This window comes from Nycticebus coucang, chromosome 21, assembly GCF_027406575.1.
Source record: "Nycticebus coucang isolate mNycCou1 chromosome 21, mNycCou1.pri, whole genome shotgun sequence".
NCBI classification, from domain to species: domain Eukaryota; kingdom Metazoa; phylum Chordata; class Mammalia; order Primates; family Lorisidae; genus Nycticebus; species Nycticebus coucang.
Window position 1 is genome coordinate 41,651,746 of NC_069800.1, and position 27,575 is coordinate 41,679,320.

The 27,575-nt window shown below is 39.7% G+C and overlaps 1 protein-coding gene and 2 pseudogenes across 7 annotated transcripts in view; all 3 read right to left on the minus strand.

The window, feature by feature from the left end:
• Positions 1-27,575, minus strand: part of NCOA6 (nuclear receptor coactivator 6) — a 136,728-nt gene that overhangs the window by 76,399 nt on the left and 32,754 nt on the right. For 3 of the 6 annotated variants that reach the window (XM_053573470.1, XM_053573469.1, XM_053573467.1), the window contains exons 2-4: positions 26,584-26,697; positions 15,393-15,498; positions 458-739 (exon numbers count right to left, since the gene is read on the minus strand). In XM_053573470.1, the coding sequence (XP_053429445.1) occupies positions 458-692 (235 nt within the window). In that variant the 5' untranslated portion in view covers positions 693-739; positions 15,393-15,498; positions 26,584-26,697. The remainder of the gene's footprint in view (positions 1-457; positions 740-15,392; positions 15,499-26,583; positions 26,698-27,575) is intronic. The other 3 variants (XM_053573468.1, XM_053573471.1, XM_053573472.1) reach the window with 3 other exon arrangements.
• On the minus strand, positions 3,669-5,367 carry LOC128573337 (elongation factor 1-alpha 1-like; annotated as a pseudogene). The gene is made up of 2 exons (XR_008376439.1): positions 3,852-5,367; positions 3,669-3,742 (listed from the first exon to the last, which is right to left on the minus strand). The product of XR_008376439.1 is annotated as an elongation factor 1-alpha 1-like (transcript).
• On the minus strand, positions 10,298-18,768 carry LOC128573338 (small nuclear ribonucleoprotein Sm D2-like; annotated as a pseudogene).

Here is a 27,575-nt window from a genome sequence, read left to right on the forward strand (position 1 = left end):
CTAGTTTAACCATGTCAATTTACAGGTAAGGAAACTGAAGACCAGAGAGTTAAAACTACAACTTTGGGACTCGAGAATTACTTCTATCTTCTAGAGCAGATTATTTAAGAATTTCTATATTAAGCAATACTTTATTTAGTTCCTCTATGTACTTCAAAGAAGAAACACAATAGCATTTCTACTTTTCAAGAATCCTAAAATTCTACCTTTGCCTTTAAAATCATTCTTTTGATCCAGTATAGCAAACATCTACTTTATAAAAGTCAAGATAACCATGGAAAGAATTGTTAAGTGATTTGGTTAAGAATGGTTAAGTTAAAATGTAGTTCTGACTCTAAGTTTTTTTAAGAGACAGGGTAAAGTGGTGTAATCCTAGCTCACTGTAGCCTCCAAATTCTGGGCTCAACCTTCAAACAAAACCAGTAACAAGAAGGAAAAAATAATTAAAGCAAATTACCCATGTGTAGCAAATTGGGCACATTTTTCAATATTGCATCCAATTTCCGCTTGAAGTCTTTATCATTTATATTTCCTTTAAAGGCCACAAAAATTGTGGAATCCTCCAAAACACTATTGCTTTTTGTGTCATCATCTTCTAATCCAGAGTCAAAATCCATCTCTGAATCTTCCACTGTTGATGAACACAAGGAAGTATAAATGTCTTCTAAGTTTGGAAGGTCATCCAAAACCATGGTGAATATTATTCCAGAAGCATATGCCAAGTGGGCAATGAGAAAACCTTTGAAAGAGGAGATGAAAAAAACAGTATTACCATGCATAATCATACATTCAACAAGATATAATCCATAGTTCTATGAAAACTGTAATTTATTTGCCAAGTAATTAGGAAGTACTATAAAAATTAAAAAGTTACGGAGAAGATTTTAATTAAGAAATTCTAAAACAATTAGTTCCTAAAGGTACAGAAAATAGGCTGGGCACAGAGGCTCACACCTATAATCCTAGCAAGTACTCTGGGAAGCTCAAGCAGGAAGATTGCTTAAGCTCAGGAGTTCGAGACCAGCCTAAGCAAGAGTGAGACCTCCATTTCTACTAAAAACAGAAAAATTAGCAGAGCTTCATGGAGGGTGCTGCAGTCCCAGCTACTCAGGAAACTGAGGCAGAAGGGTCACCTGACCTAAAGAGCTAGAGCTATAATGACACCACTGCACTCTAGTCCAGGTGAAAGAGCAAGACTTTGTCTCTAAAATAAATAAATAAATAAATAAAATAAAACGGTTACCAGAAATAAATATATCAAAAACATACCAATCTTAAATAAAGTTCCTTTTCTTATGTTATATGCTAACTTTTTACAAGGCTAGACTATCAGAAAAAGGGAACAAAGAATCACAAGAAAATAAAACAAGTATGTACTTTGGGAAAATCAATTTACAAGCCTTTGATTGACCCCAGAGGGCAAGGGGTTCCCCAGATCTTCCCTTACTTTTGTCCTCACAAAGGCTTAAAAGGAGTCAAGGTTTCTAAAGCCCTCTTCTTTCTCCAACCTGCAAAGCACATCCTGATCCAACTAAAAGCATCTGGATGATTACTTAAAGTCTTCATGAGGACTATTTTATACAACTTGTAAAGGATTATTAATAGTGGCATGACTGAAAAGAATGATTCAGAAACAAACAAAAACCCTTAAAGATACTTTTATGAAAGGAAAATGAGCCTTTAATGTGTTTGTGGAGATAAAGAACTGCCCTGAACAAAAATACATTGTTATTTAACTTTAGGTCTAACGAAATTACATTTTCGGCTATTTTCTTTTTTTTTTTTGCTTTAAAATTTAGAAACAAATTTTATTTAAGATCTGAAATACAATTCCTAAAATATCAACCTCTCCAGAAAACCGTGGCTACACAATAATGCATTGCCTCTATTATGTTAGAACGTGCATTAGACTCAAATACAAAAACCATGAAACAAATCACCATCCTTCAACATTTTGAGCAAAGATAGAATGCCTAAGGAACAACGTAAGTGGACTTACAGACATTTTCGGCTACTTTCAGTTACATTGCCTGCTGAAGAAGAGTACATACAATAAAGATCACCCAGAGTGCCCATTTCCGTCATTAGCTTGGGACTGAAGATTGCAAACTTCGCCCAAGCATGAATGAGTGAACATCAATTTTCAACATTTGTAGTAAACAAGAATGGCATGGAAACATAAGAACTTCATACAAATTTACCACTTATAAAAAATTCTTATGTCGGGTGGTGCCTGTGGCTCAGTCGGTAGGGCGCCGGCCCCATATACCAAGGGTGGCGGGTTCAAACCCAGCCCCGGCCAAACTGCAACCAAAAAATAGCCGGGCGTTGTGGCGGGCGCCTGTAGTCCCAGCTACTCGGGAGGCTGAGGCAAGAGAATCGCTTAAGCCCAGGAGTTGGAGGTTGCTGTGAGCTGTGTGAGGCCACAGCACTCTACCAAGGGCCATAAAGTGAGACTCTGTCTCTACAAAAAAAAAAATTCTTATGTCAACTATAATTTCAACTTATTATTTAAAGAGAGTTTTTTTTTTTTTGTGTGTGTGTGTGTGTGTGTGTGTGTTTCTATTTTTGGCCGGGGCTGGGTTTGAACCCGCCACCTCTGGCATATGGGACCGGCGCCCTACTCCTTGAGCCACAGGCACCGCCCTAAAGAGAGTTTTAAAAGGACTGAAAATAAATCCCCTAAAAAGTGACTGTGTTAGGTTGGGAGTATCATTGAAAAACTTTTTTTCCTATTTTCCAAATATGCTGTAAGTCATTAGCATGGTTATATTACTTGCATAAATGGAAAAAAGTATCAACTTTTAAAACCTGTTAAACTTTTCTTTTTAAAATAGTGACCAAATTTTGGGCGGTGCCTGTGGCTCAGTGAGTAGGGCACCGGCCCCATATGCCGAGGGTGGCAGGTTCAAACCCAGCCCTGGCGAAACTGCAACCAAAAAATAGCCGGGTGTTGTGGCGGGCGCCTGTAGTCCCAGCTACTCAGAAGGCTGAGGCAAGAGAATCACGTAAGCCCAAGAGTTAGAGGTTGCTGTGAGCTGTGTGACGCCACGGCACTCTACCGAGGGCGGTACAGTGAGACTCTGTCTCTACAAAAAAAAAAAAAAAAAAAAATAGTGACCAAATTTCAAGATCAAAGGCTTTCCAAAAGCCAACCTAAGCTATCTTTTGGGAAAAAATTCCACTGTTATAAGTAAATATGGAAAAAATTTGAATAGAACACTTTGTATCCTGGCAATTATATCCTTCTCTAGTACTGTGATTGTTACAATGAAACTGTGATTTGGGTGGTTAAGAAACAGTATTCAGGCCAGTGCAGTAGCTCACACTTGTAATCCTAGCAGTCTGGGAGGGTAAGGAGGGTGGATTGCAAGAGCTCAGGAGTCCCAGACCAGCCCCAGCCAAGAACGAGACCTGGTCTCTACTAAAAACAGAAAAACTAGCCAGGCGTTGTGACAGGCACCTGTAGTTACAGCTCCTTGAGCCCAAGGGTTTGAGGTTGCTGTGAGGTTATGATGCCACGGCACTTTACTGAAGGCACAGAGGAATACCCTGTTTCAAAAAAACAAAAAAGAAAGAAAGAAAGAAACAATATTCAGAAAATCCCTTATAAATACCACCATTCTTCTGCATTTTACAGATTTTTTTTTTCTCATTAAATTTTGTTTTAATGGGTCTCAAAATTCTGTGACAGATTTTTGGTCATGTTGTTCCCATTAAAAAGTACTGATTTTAAAAATAACTTAAAACTGCCACACAAAAAGAAACAAATGGTCCACAAAACATTTTCCTTTCCTTCTGAAGGTTTTAACGATGTATTGTTATCATTAACCAGTCTTTTACTATTAAACTTAAATGGCCAATTGAAACAAACAGTTCTGAAACCGTTCTTCCACCACTGATTAAGACTGGGGTGGCAGGTATTAGAGATAATATTCATTTAGCCTTCTGAGCTTTCTGGGCAGACTTGGTGACCTTGACAGCTCCAGCAGCCTTCTTGTCCACTGCTTTGATGACACCAACAGCAACTGTCTGTCTCATGACACGAACAGCGAAACGACCCAGAGGCGGGTAATCTGAGAAGCTCTCAATACACATGGGTTTGCCAGGAACCATATTGACGATGGTAGCATCACCAGATTTCAAGAATTTAGGGCCATCTTCCAGCTTTTTACCAGATGGTGGTCAATCTTTTCCTTCAGCTCAGCAAACTTGCAGGCAATGTGAGCTGTGTGACAATCCAGTACAGGAGCGTAGCCAGCACTAATCTGGCCTGAATGGTTCAAGATAATCACCTGAGCAGTGAAGCCAGCTGCTTCCATCGGTGGGTCTTTTTTGCTGTCACCAGCAACATTGCCACGACGAACATCTTTGACAGACACATTCTTGACATTGAAGCCCACGTTGTCTCCTGGAAGAGCTTCGCTCAAAGCTTCATGGTGCATTTCAACAGACTTTACTTCAGTTTTAACATTAACTGGAGTAAAGGTGACCACCATGCCAGGTTTGAGAACACCCCAGTCTCCACTCGGCCCACAGGGACAGTACCAATACCACCAATTTTGTAGACATCCTGCAGAGGCAGACGCAAGGGCTTGTCAGTTGGACGAGTTGGTGGCAGAATGCAATCCAGAGCTTCAAGCAGCGTGGTTCCACTGGCATTGCCATCCTTCCGGGTGACTTTCCATCCCTTGAACCAAGGCATGTTTGCACTTGGCTCCAACATGTTGTCACCATTCCAACCAGAAATTGGCACGAATGCTACTGTGTCAGGGTTGTAGCCAATTTTCTTAAGGTAAGTCCTGACTTCTTTAACGATTTCCTCGTATCTCTTCTGGCTGTAGGGCAGCTCAGTGGAATCCATCTTGTTAACACCAACAATTAGTTGTTTCACACCTAGTGTGTAAGCCAGAAGGGCATGCGCACGGGTCTGCCCATTCTTTGAGATACCAGCTTCAAATTCACCAACACCAGCAGCAACAATCAGGACAGCACAGTCAGCCTGAGATGTGCCTGTAATCATGATTTTGATAAAGTCTCTGTGTCCTGGGGCATCAATGATAGTAACATAGTATTTGCTGGTCTCAAATTTCCACAGGGAGATAACAATGGTGATACCACGCTCACGTTCAGCCTTCAGTTTATCCAAGACCCAGGCGTACTTGAAGGAGCCCTTTCCCATCTCGGCAGCCTCCTTCTCAAATTTTTCAATGGTTTTCTTGTCAATGCCACCACATTCGTAGATCAGATGACCAGTAGTGGAGGACTTGCCCAAATCTATGTGTCCAATGACAACGATGTTGATATAAGTCTTTTCCTTCCCCATTTTGGATCGTAAGGGCGGTTTTCACAATACCTGTGTTTTGGCGGCAAACCCGTTGCGAAAAAGCTACAGATTTTAATAAACTTTAGAGGTAAACAAAACTAATAAAGATTTTAGGGCTTAAAAACTGCTCAACAGGGGGGCTAAGCAGCCTGTAGCTCAGTGAGTAGGGTGCCAACCACATACACAGAAGCTGGTGGGTTCAAGTTTGGCCCAGGCCTGCGGAAGAACAATGACAACTGCAACAACAAATAACTAGGTGTTGTGGCAGGCGCCTGTAGTCCCAGCTACTCGGGAGGCTGAGACAAGAGAATTGCTTAAGCCCAAGAGTTTGAGGTTGCTGTCAGCTGTGATGCTACAGCACTCTACCGAGGGTGACAAAGTGAGATTCTGTGTCCCCCCAAAAAATAGTAATAATAATTTAGGGTGGCACCTATGGTTCAGTGGGTAGGGCACAGCCCCATATACTGAGGGTGGTGGATTCGAACCCGCACCTGGCCAACTAAAACAGCAACGACAACTGCAACAACAACAACAACAACAACAACAACAACAACAACAACAACATAAAGCCAGGCATTGTGGTGGGCGCCAGCAAACCCAGCTGCTGGGGAGGTTAAGGCAAGAGAATCGCTTAAGCCCAGGAGTTGGAGGTTGCTATGAGCTGTGACACCACAGCACTCTACCAAGGGCAACAAAGTGAGACTCTGTCTCAATTAAAAAAAACAACAACAAAAAAAACTGCTCAACAGGAAAAGGCTAAAGTCCTAAAACTACCTAAAAAACTATCGCTATTTAACAGCTATTCCAGAGTTGAAACAATTCCAGAATTTAAAATCTAAGAACCATTTTCCAAAAGAATCTTAAACTGGAAAGAAGACTAAAAAATCTGGATTTTGATAGTTTCACTAAAGAGGTTGTTGGTTATGCCATGAAGGCTATGTATCAGGATGTGGAAAGAACTCTGCTGGCAAATACACCTAATAAGGTAATCCAGATTCAGGAACTATCAATTTAACAATGCTATGGACACTACACATGTGCTTTATACAACAACAAGATGAAAATTAGTCTATGAAAAATCGCTGGCTTCTCCTCCTAAAAAAATATTTTTTAAAGAAACTTCTTCTAGATAATGTATTGTGATAATGTCTTCTTAAAATCTATGTCTCAATAAAGGATTTATATCAAAATAACTGACTAATCCTTGAGTGAACTGCAGTTTAATGAACTGCTCTTAGAGAGGACTATATTTGATTATCTTGAGGGACTCATTTGCTCACTTATGGTCATCTGTCAATAAGAGAATATGTGCTATTTTTCTGGATTTGCTAAGATTAACCACCAGTTTTATCTTGTTCACTCATATAATAAATTTATATATTATCTAATGATTTTAATTCTTGAGGCTTTTTTATCTTTTATTAAGAATCTAAGAATAAATGTGATATTCAGGAGAATTTAAAAAGCAAACATATTATTCGACCTTTCCAGTAGAAATCATTTCAGGGTAACCAGAAGCTCCATCTGGTAAAGAAGTCAACTAGAATCAATTACTTTTACAGAAGAATGCCAACTTAAACGTAAAAAGAATATAATCAGAAAAATCACAATTTTGTTTTTAACTCCTAATAATTAGGTAAGGATCATTACTGAGGATAAAATAGCTGGGCACAGTAGCTCAGGTCTGAAATCCCAGCACTTTGGGAGGCAGAAAGATCACTTGAGGCCAGGAATTTGCCTGGGGAACATAAGAAGACCCAGTGTCGGCTGGGCAAGACAGCTCATGCCTGTAATCCTAACACTCTGGGGGGCCAAGGCGGGTAGACTGCCTGAGCTCACAGGCTTGAGTCCAGCCTGAGTCAGAGTAAGACCTTGTCTCTAAACAAATAGATGGTTGTTGTGGTGGGCACCTGTAGTCCCAGCTATTTGGGAGGCTGAGGCAAGAGAATCACTTGAGCCCAAGAATTTGAGATTGCTGTGAGCTGTGATGCCATAGCACTCTACCAAGGGTGACAAGACTGTCTTAAAAAAAAAAAAGACAACGACCCCATCTCTACACACACACAAAAATTAAAAATTAGCCATGCATGGTGCTGCATACCTACACTCCCAGCTACTCAGGAAGCTGAGGTAGAAAGATCGCTTGAGCCTAGGAGTTTTTTAGTGAGCTATGACTGTGCCTCTGCACTCTGGCCTGAGTGACAGAGTGAAATCTTGTCTCTAAAAGACAAAAAGAATGGCTGGGCATGGTGGCTCATGCCTGTAATCCTAGCACTCTGGGAGGACAAGGCAGGTGGACTGCTTGAGCTCAAGAGTTTGAGACCACCCTGAGCAAGAGCAAGATTCCATCTCTACGAAAAGAAGACAAGAGAAGAGAAGAGAGGAGAAGACAAGAGAAGAGAAGACAAAACAAGCAAGACTTAGCTAGGTATTATAGCAAGTATAGTCCCAGGTACTGCGGAAGCTCAAGGCAAAAGGATCGTTTGAACCCAAGAGTTTGAGGTTGCTTTGAGCTATGACGCCACAGCACCCTACCCAGGGCAAAAGAGTAATAAGATTCCGTCTCCAAACAAAATACTGAAAGAAAAAAAACTGAAAAAGAAATGGATATGCCAGGCGCGGTGGCTCACACCTGTAATCCCAGCACTCTGGGAGGCTGAGGCGGGAGGATTGCTTGAGCTCAGGAGTTCGAGGCTTGTCTGAGCGAGAGTGAGACCCCGACTCATGAAAAAAATGGAAAAACCCATTTACGGCGAGCGTCTGTAATCCCAGCGGCTTCGGAGGCTGAGGCAGCAGGATGCCCACAGCCCGAGTCTGAGGTTGCAGTGAGCTACGACGCCATTGCCCTCTGCTCAGGGCATAGGGTAGAATTGTGTCTCGACAAAAAAAAAAAACAAGGAAAAAAAAAAAAAAGAAATGGATATTCACATGATGTCAAAGTATCATTTCAGAGATCTGCTGCTGGCAAAGAGAAAACTAATTTCATAATGAAAAAATGGGAAGATCTGGCAGTCACCACCTCAATGCAATGACTAACCTTAGCATCATTAACACAGAAACAACCAGAAATTATGTGCAGTATTAAGTGTACAGCATTGCTTATAAAATATTCTTGCTAAAAATGTTTAACCTTAATCTAATACATCTTCAACAGAAGCTAGAAAAAAGAACTTAACTCCATAAGGAAACAGACAAATCTAGAGTACAGAATTTCTTCTGGACAACTGGCTTCATCTCTAAATTAAAGTCAGCAGTCATAGGGGAAGAAAAGGTGGGTAAAAACTGTTCTACATTAAAAGAGGTTTAAGAGACTTAATAAAATGCAGTATATTGTCCTTTATTGTATCTTCGTTTATAAAAAAACAGATACAAAGCACATTTTAAGATAATAGGGGAATTATTACCAATTTTGTCAAATGTGATAATAATGGTTTTTGGTTACATAGACAATGTCCTTATCGTTCTCAACAGATGCATATGCAAGTATTTAGGAGTAAAATGTCATGATTTCTGTAATTAAGTTTTTTTATGAAACAGAGTCACACTCTGTCACCCTGGGTATAGTGCTGTGGTGTCATGAGAATTCACAGCAACTTCAAACACTTGGGCTTATGAGATCGTCTTACCTCAGCTGGGACTATAGGGAATTGCCATGACGGCTTGCTAATTTTTCTATTTTTATTTTATTTTATTTTAAAGACAGAGTCTCACTATGTTGCCCTCAGTAGAGTGCTGTCACATCACAGTTCACAGCAACCTCAAACTCTCAGGGCTTAAGCAATTCTCTTGCCTCTGCCTTCCAAGTAGCTGGGACTACAGGAGTCTGCAACAATGCCTGGCTATTTTTGTTGTTGTTGTTGTAGTTGTCATTGTTGTTTGGCAGGCCCAGGCTAGGTTTGAACCCGCCAGGCCTGGTGCCTGTGGTCAGATCCCTAGCTGCTGAGCTACAGGCGCTGAGCCTAACTTTTCTTTCTTTTCTTTTTTTTAGAGACAGAGTCTTACTTTGATGCCCTCGGTAGAATGCCGTGGTGTCACAGGTCACAGCAACCTCCAGCTCTTGGGCTTAGGTAATTCTCTTGCCTCAGCCTCCTGAGTAGCTGGGATTACAGGCGCCCGGCTTTTCTGTTGTAGTTTGGCTAGAGCTGGGTTGGAACCTGCCACCCTTGGTGTATGGGGCTGGCACCCTACTCACTGAGCCACAGGCACAGTCATAATTTTTCTATTTTTAACAGAGAAAAGGTATTGCTCTTGCTCAGATGGGCCTCCAATTCCTGAGTTCAAGCAATCCTCCTGCCTCAGCCTCCAGAGTAGCTAGGACTTCAGGCACATGCCACCATACCCAGCTGAGACTCCGAATTTTTAGGAAAAGACTAAAATACATGTCTTTAGTAAAATATCCAGATTTGAAAACAGCTTTACATTTCTGGAATATATTCCTGCCAAATGAAACACTGTAGCTGCATATAGCCCACAAGCCATCAGTGTTCAATTTCTAATTAAGTCTGACAATCTAGGTATGATTCAAATGTTTGTGACTAATATAACATTTGTTAGTGAGTGACTCGGTGACCAGCTAGTCAAAATGCATTTAAATGTTAAAATGTGCTTCTGTGTTACGATGGAAGGTGTGGATTCCCTGAGAGGAAGAAAAAGTGATTCAAGTCTTATAATCCCAGAGGAACAGAATTTAATGAACTTCTGGCTTTATTAAATGTGATTTCTTCCATAACCAGCTGAAAGATCATCTTCTCTTCTGATAAAATAATAGATGACCAAAGAAACAAGAGTTTTTTAGTTGCTATGTAACTTTGGTAGAAAGTCATTCATTGTCTGGCTGGCCTACCATCAGTGAAGAGATACTACAGAAATCTTTTTTTTTTTTTTTTTTAACCCACAGAGTTTTATTATTCCCATCACAAAGAGAAGGCCTTTGCAGGACAAGGGAGCAAGTTGTTGGCGGGGAAAGGGGCCCTATTTGCTAGTAATAAGCAGGTTCCACAGGACCACAATGACTGAGTCCCAATGCAGGAACATCTTGGAGATGTAGTGGACTTTGTTGACTGGCTTGGACTTCTTCTTACCCTTGCTGCTCTTGGGGACCTCAGTCCACATCTCCTTCACATTCTCCAGCACCATGTCACAGTGTCTATCAAAGCCCTTCACATGACTCAGGAGTTTCTTGTTATTTTGGCAAATAATAAGCACCTGAGTATTGTTCTTGACTGACTATGTGAGCACAGAGTGTGGAGGAGTGTGAAATTCTTCTGTAGCTTCTCTGAGGTCATCTCACTCTTGGGCTTGTTGAGGCAGCTTGTGGTGGCTGTGTTCTCAAGTCGCTCCCTTCTCCACCTTGCTTCTGCCTCTGATATTACAGAAATCTTGTAGGTTAAGATTATTTTTAGCAAGTAGGAGAAAGACAACTAAACCAGTGCATTTTATGGTTTCCTGAGAGGCTACATGTATTGACTTATTATATAATTCTCCATACTCTCTTGTTAATATTATCTACAGGTTGGCAACCAATTTCACAGATTTATATGCTTGCTCATTTTGGGTAGGGAAAAAAAATCCTGCAGAAGTACTGAAGGTGAATTTAGGGAGGATGCTACTTCTCCTAGATACTGACATAATAGCTTAAACACTTATTTGTGATGCCTCTTGCCAAGAGTTCCACAGGGCATATGATACAGTAATTCTAAATATAGGAGCTGTACAGCTTATCGTATCTCATACTGTAATAAGTGGACCAGTCTCTTTAGTAAGTCAATGATTATAGAGGAAAATAGATGATAGTGGGAGACACTTAAGAGACGTAACGACCAAAAGAAGCCTATGATTCTTGATCATCTTTGGGGTTTTTTTTGGAGATAGAGTCTTACTCTGTTACCCAGGCTAGAGTGCAGCAGCCCATCATAGCTCAACGCAACCTTGAACTCCTGGGCTCAAGTAATCCTCCCGCCTCAGCCTTACAAGCAGCTGAGACTACAGGCATGTGCCAACTTGCCCAGCTAATTTTTTCTATTTTTGGTAGACATGGGGTCTTAAATCTTAGTTTAAAGACGAGAGTGATTCTAACTCTCATCACGTACAAAAATCAACTCAAAATGGGTTAAAGACTCAAATATAAGACCTGAAACTGGCCAGGTGCAGTGGCTCACACCTGTAATCCCAGCACTCTAGGAGGCTGAGGTGGGTGGATTGCTTGAGCTCCTGAGTTTGAGACCAGCCTGAGCAAAAGCAAGACACCACCTTTACTAAATATATATATACATACACACACGTATATATATATACATATATATATATATACACACATATATGAAAAACTGAGGCAAGAGGATCGCTTAAGCCTGAGTTGGAAGTTGCTGTGAACTATGACACCACAGCACTCTACCCAGAATGACAGCTTGAGACTCTATCTCAAAAAAAAAAGACCTGAAACTATGAAACTACTAGAAGAAAACACAGGAGAACACTGGTCTAGGCCAGTGGTTCTCAACCTGTGGCTTGCAGCCCACAGAAACTGTATTAAAGGGCTGCAGCATCAGGAAGGTTGAGAACCACTGGTCTAAGCAAAGATTTTGTTGATAAGATCTCAAAAGCACAGGTAACAAAAGCAAAATTAGACAAATAGGGTTATATCAAACTAAAAAGCTCCTGGACAGCAAAGGAAACAACAAACAGGGTGAAGAAACTAGCTGCAGAATGGAAGAATATATTTGCAAACTATTCTTCTTTTTTCTTTTGTTCCCTTCTTTTAAATTTTCTTACACCCAGCCCAGCCAAAACTAAATAATATCCAGAATATACAAGAAAATGTAAACCATTTCCCTCAAAAAAACCTGGGAGGTTCACTCTGGGAGGCTGAGGCGGGTAGATTGCCTGAGTTCACAGGTTCAAGACGAGCCTGAGCCACAGTGGAGGCCTCATCACTGGGTGGGTGCCTGTAGTTACAGCTACTTGGGAGGCTGAAGCAAGAGAATCACTTGAGCCAAGAGTTTGAGGTTGCTGTGAGCTGTGACTCCACGGCACTTTACCAAGGGTGACAAAGTGAGACTCTGTCTCAAATAAATAAATGAATGTAAATTAACACACCCATTATGGAAAACAGTACAGAGGTTCCCCAGAAAGCTAAAAGTGGAACTAACTATATGATCCAGCAATCTCACTATTGGAAATATAGCCAAAGGAAAAGAAACCAGTATGTTTGAAGAGGCAGCTACACTCCCATGTTTACTACAGCACTATTCACAATAGCCAACATACAGAACCAACGTAAGTGTCCATCAACAGATGAATGAATAGAAAAAATGTGGTACATACACCCAATGGAATACTGTGCAGCCTTAAAAAAGAATGAAATCCTGTCATTTGTGTTTATAAGGATGAAACTGGAGGACACTGTTTTAAGTGAAATAAGCAGGCACACACAAAAAGGTAAGTATCATATGTCCTCACTTATGTGCAGAAGCTACAAATGTTTACTGCATAGTAGAGAATTTAACAGTGGTTATTAGAGACTGGGTATGATGGGAGTAGAGAAGACAGAAAAAGGTTAATTAACAGATTAAAAAATTTCAGCTAGATAGGAGGAATAAGTTCTGGTGTTCTACATATATAGCACTGTAGGGTGACTTATAGTTAATAATTTATTACATATTTCCAAATAGCTACAAGAGGAGATTTTGAATGTTTTCAATATAAAGAAATGATAAATGTTTGAGGTAATGGATGTGCTAATTACCCTGATTTAATCATTGTACATTATACACATACCAAATATCACTCTGTACCCATAAATATGTTCACTAATTGGGGGTGTCAGTTAAAAGAAAGACTAGGCGTGGTGGCTCACACTTGTAATCCTAGCACTCTGGGAGACCAAGGTGGGACACTGCTTGAGCTCAGTTTGAGACCAGCCTGTTCCTACTACGAACAGAAAGAACAGCAATAGCAAGGCATTGTGGCAGGTGCTTATAGTCCCAGCTACTCTGAAGGCTAAGGTAGAAGGAACATCTGAGCCCAGGAGTTGGAGGTTGCTGTGAGCTAGTGATGCGACAACACTCTAGCCCAGCAGTTCTCAACCTGTGGGTTGCGACCCCTTTGGGGGTCGAACGACCCTTTCACAGGGGTCGCTTAAGACCATCCTGCATATCAGATATTTACATTATGTTTCATAACCATAGCAAAATTACAGTTATGAAGTAGCAATGAAAATTATTTTATGGTTGGGGGGTCACCACAACATGAGGAACTGTGTTAAACAGTTGCGGCATTAGGAAGGTTAAGAACCACTGCTCTAGCCTGACTAGAGTGACACTTTGTTTCCCCTTCGCCAAAAAAAAAAAAAAAAAAAAAAAACAAGCAAAAGCAGCAATAAACTCTCTTAAATTATATTTAACAACAACAATGACTGCTTGGGAGAGTAGTTACTTCAGCAAAATGAGACAAACAGCTACGCATGTTAGGAGACCAAGGTACAGATCTTATGTTAATGCTCCAAGCCACTTAAAACCATACATGAAGGAAATTCTCAAAAAAGAAGAGGGGCAGGGGGATAATGCAGTAAATTCTTTAACAGTAACATTTTCTCATGTGGGCTCATGAAGCATTTCTGTGCCAGCTTAAACCCACTATGACACAGCCACCAGGAGGGGACTATCAGGATCTATTAAGAATGCTATACAATGGGCGGTGCCTGTGGCTCAGTCGGTAAGGCGCAGGCCCCATATACCGAGGGTGGCAGGTTCAAACCCGGCCCCGGCTGAACTGCAACCAAAAAATAGCCGGGCGTTGTGGCAGGCGCCTGTAGTCCCAGCTACTCGGGAGGCTGAGGCAAGAGAATAGCTTAAGCCCAGGAGTTGGAGGTTGCTGTGAGCTGTGTGAGGCCACGGCACTCTACTGAGGGCCATAAAGTGAGACTCTGTCTCTACAAAAAAAAAGATTTTAATTAAAAAAAAAAAAAACAAAAAGAATGCTATACAAAAGCTGTAGGGAAGGGAAGAAATATAAATTTCAAGATAAAAACAACCTAATTTATGCTAGGCTTTAGCTTATCTTGAATCTAAACACAGCCTCAAATCATGAGTTGTTTTGAGTTTATACCTTTCAATATATACTTATTTTTACTTTTAATCAAAGGTATTTGTTCGAAGTACAACCTCTTACTATAGTTTTAATTAACATAGAAAATAAGTATTGTTTACTGGTCTTTCACTGTCTTCTACAGTGAAATCTAAGATCATCACTTATGAAAAAGATAAGAAACCACATAGGGCGGCGCCTGTGGCTCAAGGAGTAGGGCGCCGGTCCCATATGCCGGAGGTGGCGGGTTCAAACCCAGCCCCGGCCAAAAACCACACACAAAAAAAGAAAAGAAACCACATAACATAAAACAGTGTAGTAGAAATCTTACTATAGTTTTAATTAACATAGAAAAATAAGTATTGTTACTTATATATAGTTTTAATTAACATAGAAAAATAAGTATTGTTTACTAGTCTTTCACTGTCTTCTACAGTGAAATCTAAGATCATCGCTTATGAAAAAGATAAGAAACCACATAATATAAAACAGTGTAGTAGAAATCCCATTTGAAAACAGAAAAATGACTATGGACTGCTATACATTTGAGTGTCTTCATGCCCCTGATTTACCTTCTGGAACCTAGTTGTAATACATTTCAACATTCATTTCCACCCCTGAGTATGGATTATATGTGATACGCAGGAATAAAGCTCTCCATTCCTATGTTTATAGATCCTCATTTTTCAAGGGGATAACTTAAAGAGACCATCAGAAATGGAATTTTCTAAGTATTTTATTGTATAACCTAGCTTTTTGAGCTAGTATACAATAGTTTTAGTCTATTACATAATAAAGTTGCTTTTTTTGAACTTTAAAAAAAAAAGAAAACAGAAAAATGGCATTTGCATCTTATTCAATGTCTCTAAGAAGAATAGATGCATTCTAGATATCTTCTCCAAAAAAAGACAGTCTCAGAAATACCAAAAGTATCAACAATAAGTTAGGTCTTCTTTATTCTCTCATATAGGATTTCACTTACCGAAATTTATTTCTTAATTTTTATTACTTATCCAGGTCATCTTCTAAGTCCAAACAAGCTGGCATTTTCAGAACTTGGATTTCAAGGTACTAGCCAAATCAAAATTCTAAAAAAGGATAGAAGAAAAAGTATAATCAGTATTACGTAGAAATTACAGAGATAGATAGAAGAAAAAGTATGATCAGTATTACGAAGAAATTACAGAGATGGCATCTTTGCAATATCACAATGTGGTATCACAAGTTAAGAAGTCAATGTAGGCATCTTTAAAGAATGTTAAAATAGGGTTTCCACTAAGTTCACGAAGAATATCTTTTTCTGAGATCTTAAACCACTCTTCAGCAAGCATTCAAAGAGCATGCAAGCAAAACTTAAGAACTTATATTTAAGAATCATAAAACTAGAACTCTAAGACTTAGACCCTCCCTATACCTTCATTCCTAAATATGTAAAGTTAAAATGAATTAACATCGTGCCACACAATTTGCAAATGAGTCAGAAGCACAACCAAAATATTTTGTATGCACATTAAATATAAAACTCACTACTTTTAACAGAATTTCAAATTTAGTTTTTAACTTCAAAAAGGATAGGTTCGTAAGTTTTTTCCTATTTTTATCTACTATATATATATCATATTTTCATTAAATTTCCAGTTTAAGTATTCCCTATTATTGACATAAAAATTATGCACTGTTGGCTGGGTATGGTGGCTCACAACTGTAATCCCAGCACTGTGGCAGACAGAGGCAGAAGGATTACTTGAGCCTAGGAGTTCCAGACCAGCCTAAGCAACCCAGCAAAATCCTCACTCTAGCAAACAAAAACAAAAAAAAAATTTTTTTTTTTAAATTAGCTAGGCGTGGTAGTCCATGCCTGTAGTCCCAGCTATTCAGGAGACTGAGGCAAGAGGATCACTAAGCCCAAGAGTTTGAGCTTGTTGTGAGCTATGCTCATGCTGGGCACTCTACCCAGGGGGACAGAGAAAGACTTTGTCTCAAAAAGAAAAAGAAGCAGGCATTCCTTTGGGGGGGAATGCCATGCCATTCTCTTGCTCTTCTTCCCTATCTTCCTCTCCCTCACTCCCCTGTTCTCTGCTCTGCTCTCTCTCCTCTTTCTCTTCTCTTCCCTCTAATATAAAACAAACTTACATTTTCACATCCTAAAAAAAGTTCATGTTATAGCAGAAGGCAAGGAAGCACTCAGACAAATGGAAGTATGTCATAAGAACACAAGGGCCTCTTTGAAGGGATTTTTACTGGGCAAATCTGAGGCAATATGAATATCAAAAAACAATGACTAAAATCTATTATGTCCTGAATGAACAGGAATCTGTGAATCCCCAGTAATAAATCAAAGAGAATAAAAGAGCAAAAAATAAAAAAATCAAAAACTCCACCTGACTCTGTCATTGAAGGTAACTATCAACTCCTTACGCTGAAAGAATTTACAGTCTTTTTAGAATGATTCATTCTAAGTAGAAAAGGAAAGCTCTTCATTACATAAGGCTACTAGTTAATAAATGCAGAAGAAAAAAAATTTCTTAAATCACCATTTTGCAAACTCCAATGAAAAAGATTCAGGCAAGGATGATCATAGGATGCTAAAAATCATTTGGTGAAAATTGCTGATAAGTCGAAGATTCCCACAGTGTGGAAGGATCATTCCAAAAATTACTTCCTAATTGCAAAGGGCAAAACTGAGAACTGGGCGGCGCCTGTGGCTCAGTGAGTAGGGCGCTGGCCCCCTATGCCAAGGGGGGCAGGTTCAAACCCACCCCCAGCCAAACTGCAACAAAAAAATAGCCGGGCGTTGTGGGGGGGTGCCTGTAGTCCCAGCTGCTTGGGAGGCTGAGGCAAGAGAATCGCTTGAGCCCAAGAGCTGGAGGTTGCTGTGAGTCCTGTGACGTCATGGCACTCTACCAAGGGTGGTAAAGCGAGACTCTGTCACTACAAAAAAAAAAAAAATTTTAAATTAAAAAAAAAAAAAAAACAACTGAGGACCATTACAATATAATATGACAGTCACCAGCTTGACCCCAATGATCAAACTCAGCAATGATAAAAATAAGAACTTACATGTATGCCTCCCAATGTAACTTGAAGTACGAACTATCAAATATGATATATTAATACCAAAAGTGCCTAACCTGGGTCTAAACAAAACAAATCTTTAAAACGAAGTTCTCCTTCAGGAGACAGAGCAACAAGAAAAATCACAATACACAATCTAACAGAACTACAGAATATGGAACTTGCTACAATAAAACTTGTTTGGTCTCTTCAAAAAGCCAAGATCCCGGGGGTGGGGTGGGGGGGTGGGAAAGGAGAAAGATAATTAGGTAGAGGATTGCCTTATTCTTAGGAGAAGCAGTGTTACTATGTCTACAACTTATTTTCAAATTGTTCAGCAAAGATAGATAATGGAAATATGGAATGATAACAACTGTTTAAACTAGATGGTATTCATTGTATTATTGTTTCTTATTTTCTGCATGTTTGAAATTTTTCACGTTAAAAAGTTGGGAGAAAAAGGGTGTAAATAAGATCCCTCGGACGTGAGGGTGAGAGCAAGACTTTTCTCTTTTTTGAGACAGAGTCTCATTTTGTCGCCCTTGGTAGAGTGTGCTGGCATTATAGCTCACAGCAACCTCCAACTCCTGGGCTTAAGTGATTCTCTTGACTCAACCTCCCAAGTAGCTGAGACTATAGGCGCCTACCACAATGCCCAGCTATTTTTTGAGACAGGGTTTCACACTGGCTCAGGCTGGTCTTGAACCTGTGAGCTCAGGCAATCCACCTGCTGGTCTTGAACCTGTGAGCTCAGGCAATCCATCTGCCTTGGCCTCCCAGAGTGCTAGGATTATAGGCGTGAGCCACGGTGCCTGTCCCTAGATTTTTCACATGTATCTTTTTTATTATGTTTTGGTTTTTGAACCATGTCAATGTACCATCTATTGAAAACAAAAGCTGGATATCTACTGCCCTCTTAAAACCTTAGTAGTATTTCCACTCTTAGCCCATTTCAGACAAACAACAACAAAAATATCTTCTGCTTTCTACCTCCTTGTTTTGAGGGGAGGTCCTCTGGCCACATCTCAACTATGAGTCAACTATGAGTCAGGTTCTTAAGACAAGAACCTGGACCACATCATTACCAGGTGTTGAGCTACACTGACCTCCAACTCTATATTCCCTTAGGTCAGTCTCCCATACTTGTCCCACCTATCGTGCTCCCACCACACAGTTGGCTCCCTAAACAATGCTCTTATCAGTGTCCTGACCCCACCCCCCTTGCTTTGCTCACCTATTCTTGGCTCACAAACTTGAATTATAGAGCTAGAATGTAATTTACAAAATAGTCTTAATGCCCCAGCTCTTTCATAGAAGGAAATCTGGACCCTAGATGGTGGTTTTGTGGCCTGAAGTTACAGACTGATTGTGGCAGCACCAGGACTAGATCCTGGTCTTCTTTTTTTTTTTTTTTTTTTGTAGAGACAGAGTCTCACCCTACCGCCTTCAGTAGAGTGCCATGATGTACACAGGACTCACAGCAACCTCTAGTTCTTGGGCTTCCGCGATTCTCCTGCCTCAGCCTCCCAAGCAGCTGGGATTACAGGCGCCCGCCACAACGCCTGGCTATTTTTTGGTTGCAGTTCAGCCAGGGCTGGGTTTGAACCCGCCACCCTCGGAATATGGGGCCGGCGCCTTACTCACTGAGCCACAGATCCTGGTCTTCTAACCTCAAGTTCAATGCTCTCTGCTCCCCCACCCCATACACCAAACTTTCTTCTCACCAGGTGACTCTACCCTACTCATACACAGCACAGTATTAGTAGAAATATCAGAACCAAGCAGATCCAGTCTATTAGACCAGTATTCACTAGTTAGAACTACCCTAACTATTCCAAAATGACTACAGTCACAACACCTCACATTGAATGAGCACGTGCTTTGAAAGAACTTCAGTGCTCTCAACCTTGTCTACACATTATAATTATTTGGAAAGCTTTAAGAAATAGTAATGCCTGAGTCCCACCAGCTCTTCACTGCAGCCTGAGCTTTGAGTATTTTAACACTACTCTGATGGCTTATGGTATTGAGCACATTTTCATGTTTATTGGCCATTGACATGCTTCCTTTGGAGAAATAATCTATTCAAACACTTTGCCCCCCCACCTTTCTTTAGACAAGGTCTCCCTCTGTTGCCCAGGCTAGAGTGCATGCAGTATGATAGCAGCTCACTGTAACCTGGAACAACTCCTAGGCTTAAACAGAACTCCTGCTGGGCTTAAGCAATACTCCTACCTAAATCTCCCGAGTAAATGGAACTATAGAGGTGGGAAGGTCTGGAAGTCCTGGCCTCAAGTGATCCTTCCACCTTGCCTTCCCAAAGCTTTATTTTTGAGAACAGATTTTGCTAGGTTACCCTGGCTTCTCTCAAACTCCTGGGCTCAAGAGATGTTTCCACCTCAGCCTCCAGAAAAGCTGGGATTACAGGTGTGCACCACTGTACCCAGATACTGTTTTTAGCTTTTTGAGGAACCACCACACTATTTTCCACAATGGCTGTACTAATTTACGTTCCTACCAACAGTATAAGAGATCCCTTCCTCTACATTCTTGCCACCATGTTATTTTTTTGAGCATTTTTTCATGTAATTGTTTGCCATTTGTCTTCTCTTGACAAATATCTATTCAGATCAACTGCCAATTTTCTATTCAGATTACTTGTTTTGTTTTCTTTTGTTATTTTTTCTCCTTTTAAAATAGCCACTCTAACTGGGGTGACAATTAGTGATGTTAAGCATTTTTTCATGTAATTGTTTGCCATTTGTCTTCTCTTCAAAAATATCTATTCAGATCAACTGCCAATTTTCAATTCAGATTACTTTTTTGTTTTCTTTTGCTGTTGAACTGAGATCCTTGTATATTTTGGATGTTAATTCACTATCTGAGGGATAGTTTGCAATATTTTTTTCCATTCTACGGGTTATGTCTTCATTCTGTTCATTGTATCTTTACTGTGCAGAAGGTTTTTAGTTTGGTATAATCCCCTTTGCCTATTTTTGCTTGTGTTGCCTGTGCTTTTGAGGTCTTATCTATAAAAATCTTTGCCTAGATCTCAACCTTCCTAATGCCGTGGCCCTTTAATACAGTTCCTGTGGGCTGCAACCCATAGGTTGAGAACTGCTGGCCTAGACCAATGTTTTTCAACCTTTTTTATCTCACGGGATACTTGAAATTATAGTTAAACTTCCACAGCATAATTATGTTGATCCCAAAAAAAGAGTTAAAAAATATATATACTTACTGTGCTTTGTTTTTTTGGAGACTGAGTCTCACTATGTCACCCTGGGTAGAGTGCTGTGGAGTAACAGCTCACTGCAACCTCAAACTCCTGGGCTTGCGATTCTCTTGCCTCAGCCTCCCAAGTGGATGGGACTACAGGTGCCCACTACAACACTTGGCTATTTTTTTTGTTGTAGTTGTCACTTGTTTAGCAGGCCCGGGCTGGGTTCAAACCCACCAGCCCCGGTGTATGTAGGTGCCCTAACCATTGAGCTATAGGCGCCAAGCCACATGCTTTGAACATCTTTAGAAAATAATTTAATTAAAGATTTTTAAAAATTCTCATGGCATACCAGTTGAAAATCACTGGCCTAGACCATGTCCTGTATTATTTCTTCTATGTTTTCTACTAATTTCACCTCTTTTGTTAGGTATATTCCTAAGTATTTCATTTTCTTTGGTGGAGTTGAAGGGAGTGTGTCCTTAATTAACCTCTTATCTTGGCTGTTGGTGTATACAAAGGCAACTGAATTGTGGACAATTCAATATTTTATATCCTGAGACATTACTGTATTTTTTTATGACTTCCAAGAGTCTTGTAGTTGAGTCTTTAGGGTTCTCTAAGTATAAGATCATATCATCAATAAAGAGGGAGAGTTTGACCTCATCTGCTTCCATTTGGATGCCCTTTATTTTCTTGTCTTGCCTAATTGTACTGGCTAGAACTTCCAGCACTATGTTGAATAATAATGGTGACAGAGGACAACCTAGTCTGGCTCCAGTTCTAAGAGGAAAAGCTTTCAGTTTTACTCCATTCAGTAAAATATTAGCTGTGGGTTTGTCATAAATAGCTTCCATCAGTTTAAGAAATGTGCCACCTGGGGCGGCGCCTGTAGCTCAAGGAGTAGGGCACCAGTCCCATATGCCGGAAGTGCTGGGTTCAAACCCAGCCCCGGCCAAAAACCACAAAAAAAAAAAAAAAAAAAAAGACCTATAAAAAGTACATGATCTCGGGCGGTGCCTGTGGCTCAGTGAGTAGGGCACCAGCCCCATATACCGAGGGTGGCGGGTTCAAACCCAGCCCCGGCCAAACTGCAACAAAAAAAAAAGAAGAAAAAAGAAATGTGCCACCTATGCCTATACTCCTCAGTGTTCTGATTAGAAAACAATGCTGGATTTTATCGAATGCTTTTTCTGCATCAATTGAGAGGATCATATGGTCTTTGGTTTTGCTTCTGTTGATACGGTGAATAACTTACAGACTTGTGTATGTTAAACCGTCTTTGCATCCTTGGGGGATGAAACCTGCTTGATCATGATGTATGACTTTTTTGATGATAAGTTGTAATCTATTGGTTAGGATTTTGTTGAGAATTTTTGCATCTATATTCATTAGTGAAATTGGTCTGAAATTCTCCTTTTTAGTTGGGTCTTTTCTTGGTTTCGGTATTAGGGTGACGTTTGCTTCATAAAACATGTTAGGGAAGATTTCTTCCTCCTCAATTTTTTGGAATTTCTGTAGTATAGGAATAAGCTCTTCGAAGGTTTGATAGAATTCTGGTATGAAGCCATCCGGACCAGGGCTTTTCTTTTCTTCTTTTGGTTTTTTTTTTTGAGACCGAGCCTCAAGCTGTCATCCTGGGTAGTGCCGTGGCATCACAATTCACAGCAACCTCCAACTCCTGGGCTTAAGCCATTCTCCTGCCTCTGCCTCCCAAGTATCTAGGACTTGGTACAGGTACTCGCCACAACGCCCAGCTATTTTTTGGTTGCAGCTGTCATTGTTGTTTGGTGGGCTGGGCTGGATTCAAACCCGCCAGCTCAGGTGTATGTGACTGGCGCCTTAGCCGCTTGAACCACCTAATCTTCGATAAACCAAACAAGAACATCCACTGGGGGAAAGACTCCCTATTCAACAAATGATACTGGGAGAACTGGATATCCACATTAGGCATGAAATGATAAAAATCCTCAAAGAAAGAATAGGAAAAACACTGGAAGGTATCAGCCTGGGTTTATGAAGAAGACTGCCATGGCAATAGCAACAACAGCAATAATAAACAAATGGGATTTAATTAAACTGAAAAGCTTCTGCACAGCCAAGGAGACAACAACCAAAGCAAATAGACAACCCATCCATTGGGAAAGGATATTTGCATATTTTGAATCAGACAAAAGCTTAATAACTAGGATCTATAGAGAACTTAAATTAATCCACAAGAAAAAAAACAACAATCCCATACATCAATGGGGAAGAAAGATGAACATAACCTCTAAAGAAGACAGACAAATGGCTAGCAAACACATGAGAAAATGCTCATCATCCCTAATTATTAAAGAAATGCAAATTAAAACCACCCTGAGATATCATCTAACCCCAGCGAGAATGGCCCATATCACAAAATCTCAAAACTGCAGATGCTGGTGCAGATGTGGAGAGAAAGGAACACTTTTACATTGCTGGTGGGACTGCAAACTAATACAACCTTTTTGGAAGTACAGAGAAACCTTAAAGAACTCAACCTAGACCTCCTGTTTTGATCCTGCAAGGAAAAAAAAACCTTTTATTATAAAGACACTTGTTCTAGACTGTTTATCGCAGCTCAATTTACAATCGCTAAAATGTGGAAACAGCCTAAATGCCCCTCAACCTGGAATGGACTGGCAAGCTGTGGTATATGTATACCATGGAATGCTATTCAGCCATTAAAAAAAATGGAGATTTTGCAGCATTTGTATTAATCTGGATGGAGGTAGAACACATTATTCTTAGTGAAGCATCACAGGAATGGAGAAGCATGAATCCTATGTACTCAACTTTGATATGAGGACAATTAATGACACGGTGGGGCATAGGGGAAGGGGAGAGCAGACAGAAAGAGAAGGAGGGAAGGGGTGAGGGAAAGGAAAAGAAAAAAAAAAAAGGAAAGAAAATATGGGCAGTGCCTGTGGCTCGGTGAGTAGGGTGCCAGCCCCATATCCCAAGGCAGGTTCAAACCCGGCCCTGGCCAAACTGCAACAACAACAAAAAAATAGCCAGGCATTGTGGCAGGCGCCTGTAGTCCCAGCTACTCAGGAGACTGAGGGCAAGAGAATCACCTAAGCCCAAGAGCTGGAGGTTGCCTTGAGGTGGTTCTTTAGAGACTCTGTCTCTAAAGAGAAAAAAGAAAATAGTGACTAAGTCTCATAAATTGGATTTAATTTTGACGAAAGTATATTATTTGAACATTACTTTTTAATTCAACTTGTTAATATGTTGTTTAGGATATTGCATCCTCATTTACAAGTGAAATAGGTTTGTAATTTCCCTTTATAATAATATGTTTTTTCCAACTTTAATATCAGGTATATCCAGATGAAATAGAATGATTTTGAAGTATTTCTTCTTTTTCTATTGTCTATAAGATTTGGCATGAGCTTTTTTTTGAAATTATCTTTTATTTTTATTTATAAATATTAGTTGTCTATTTATTGAGACTTTGGAAGAAAAAAAAGTTAACTGATGACTCCACACTGAACTTCAGAGTCAAAGCATTCTACGATAGACCTACTCTTATCTAACAATGTGAATGTTACTTGTTTTGCATTATTATTATTATTGCTCAATATTTCGTTGCAGCAATCGTCTGATTTCTTTTCTGAATGTATTTATCTTCGTTCGTTCTTTACGAGGTTTTTGTTTCTAGTCACATTGTTATTGTTATTAAATTTTAAACCTTTTTAATTTTGTGAAGGCAAAAAGTGAAAACCAAATAAATACATGTATATGTATAGAGAAAATAAAAAAATAATAAGTTTTTCCCAATGAATTAAGGGGGAAAAAACTGTATGCATTTATATTATATTTGCTATTTTTTTCTATGTTTGTGTCCATATCCTTAAGCCTCTTTATAAGTATTCTGGGGTTCTAGAAAAATAAATTTGGGTAACATACTTATGTTTATAAGTTAGTTTAATATGGAGGTAGAGTGGAAAATTTTGAGTATCTTCCTGGTTTTTCAGCTTCATCATTCCTCAACCTCATGGTGAAGTGGATAGTCCCTCTGTCACAATGGAGACAAATGCTGTATTTATTATTTGGTCCCCTATGTCAGAGGCCTACTTCAGAGAGATGTTAATTACTAGATGTATGATATCAAGCAGATCAATAAATCCTTTTTCACTTTAAAAAAAAAATTGGGAGCTAGTACGTTCCTTTTGGAAGGAAGTTTGGAGAACACTCAGGGATCTAAATGTAGACCTGCCATTTGATCCTGCAATTCCTCTTCTAGGTGTATATCTAAAGGAACCCAAATCATTTGGCAATAAAGATATTTGCACCAAATTGTTCATTGCAGCACAATTCATAATTGACTAGTCATGGAAGAAGCCCAAGTGCCCACTGACCCATGAATGGATTAATAAATTGTGGTATATGTATACCATGGAATACTATGCAGCAGTAAAAAAAAATGGAGACTTTACCTCCTTTATGTTTACATGGATGGACATGGATGGAGCTGGAAAATATTCTTCTTAGTAAAGTATCTCGGGAATGGAAAAAAAGTATCCAATGTACTTAGTACTACTGTGAAACCAATTTATAATGACTCACACTTGCATATGAAAAATGAAACACAACTTTAGCCTAGGATGAAGGAGGGAAGGGGAGGGAGGGGGAAGGAGAGGGGATAGTAAGGGTAGTAGGGGATAGTAGGGGGACCACAACTATGGAGCACATTGCAAGTACAAGTCGGTTCTATCATGTGTAGAACACAAATGTCCTAATGCTATAATTGGGTAAATGAGGTGAAAGCTATGCTGATTAGTATGATGTAAGCACTCCAATTTGTACAAATAATCTACACACTGAAATTGGCATAAATGTATTTATGATCTACATACAAAAGACTTAATAAAAAAATAAAATAAAATAATAAATTAAAAAAAAATTGGGGCTTGGTGCCTGTGGCTCAAGCAGCTAAGGTGCCAGCTATATACACCTGAGCTGGCGGGTTCGAATCCAGCCCGGGCTCACCAAACAACAATGACGGCTGCAACCAAAAAACAGCCAGGCATTGTGGCAGGTGCCTGTAGTCCCAGCTACTTGGGAGGCGGAGGCAGGAGAATCACTTGAGCCCAAGAGTTGGAGGTTGCTGTGAGCTGTGAAGCATGGTACTCTACCCAGGGCGACAGCTTGAGGCTCTGTCTCAAAAAAAAAAAAAAAAAAAATTGTGTTCTTACACTCAAGTCTTTTACTTAATTTTTTAAGACAGGGTCTCACTTTGTTGCTCAGGCTAGTGTCATCATCATACCTTACTGCAACCTCAAATTCCTGGGCTCAAGTGATCTTCTTGACTCAAGAACTTCCATCCCAAGCAGATGGAACTACAAGTATATGCCACCACACCCAGCTAAGTTTTCTATTTTTTTAGACATGAGGTCCTGCTATGTTGTTGAGGCTGGTCTCAAACTCTTGGCCTCAAGTGGTCTTCCTTCTTGGACCTCCCAAAGTACTAGGACTACAGTGTGAGCCATCACACATAGTCACATTTAAGTCTTTAATTCATTTTGAGTTGACTTTTGTATGGCAAAGAACAGTGTTCTAGATTCATCCTTCTGCATATGGATATCTAGTTTTCCCAGCACCATTTATTGAAGTTTTCTCAACATCATTTTTTTCCAGTGTGTTCTGGATGCCTTTGTCAAAAATCAGTTGGCTATAAACACGTGATTTATTTCTAGGTTCACTATTCTGTTCTACTAGTCTATGTGTCTGCTTTTTTTTTTAATGCCAGTAGTATGCTGTTTTTGTCACTGTAGCTTTATATTTTGAAATCAAGCAGTATGATGCCTCCAGTTTTGTTATTTTTCCAGTTTTGTTCTTTTTGTTCAGAATGCTTTGGGTATTTGGGTCTTACCATGTTGCTTGGGCTGGTCTCAAACTCCCAGTCTCAAGCGATCCTCCCGCTTAGGTCTTCCAAAGTGCTAGGATTATAGGCGTGAAGCACCGTCCTGGGCAAGACCTCTCTTCTCTTAAAAAAAAAAAAAAAGGCAAAAGATCTGAATAGACACTTTACAATAAGTACATGAAAAGATGTTCATCACTAGGTATCAGGAAAATGTAAATTAGGATTCATTAGCCATCATAGTAGGCTAATGAATCCTAGTAAATGTGGAATGTAAAGGTCTTAGCAAAATAACTAAGAAAATGCTACAAAAGCTATGTTAACTAATGTGATGAAAATGTGTCAAACGATCTATGAACCAAGTGTATGGTGCCCCACGATCATACTAATGTACACAGCTATGGTTTAATAAAAATAAATAAATAAATAAATAAATAATAAAAAAAAAGAAAATATTAAATGTTAGTAAGAATGTGGGGCAACAGAACTTTCATACTGGTGGGAATATAAAATGATATAAATTCTATGGAGAACAGCTGGGCAGTTTCCCATAAAGTTAAGCATACTCTATAGGACCAAGCAATCTCACCCCTAGGAAATACATGAAAACATGTTTAAACATGTGTGTTAAAATTACTAGCAACTACATTTGTAATAGCCTGGAGCTATAAATAACCTAAATGTCCATCAACTAGTAAATGGGAAAACAAATTATAATATATCCCTACAACAAAATACTAACTAACAATAGAAAGAATGACTATTATAAGGGTTTGCAACCATGTGAGGAAGGGGATTTTCTCCTCTAGGGCAGCAGTTCTCAAACTGTGGGTTGTGACCCACAGGAACTGTATTAAAGGGCCACAGCATTAGGGAGGTTGAGAACCACTGCTCTAGGGGATAAATGGCAATATCTGATTGTTACAACTGAAAAGAAGAGTAGCTAATGGTACCTACTAGGTAGGCAGGGATGCTGCTAAATATCCTGCAATGTACAGGGGAGT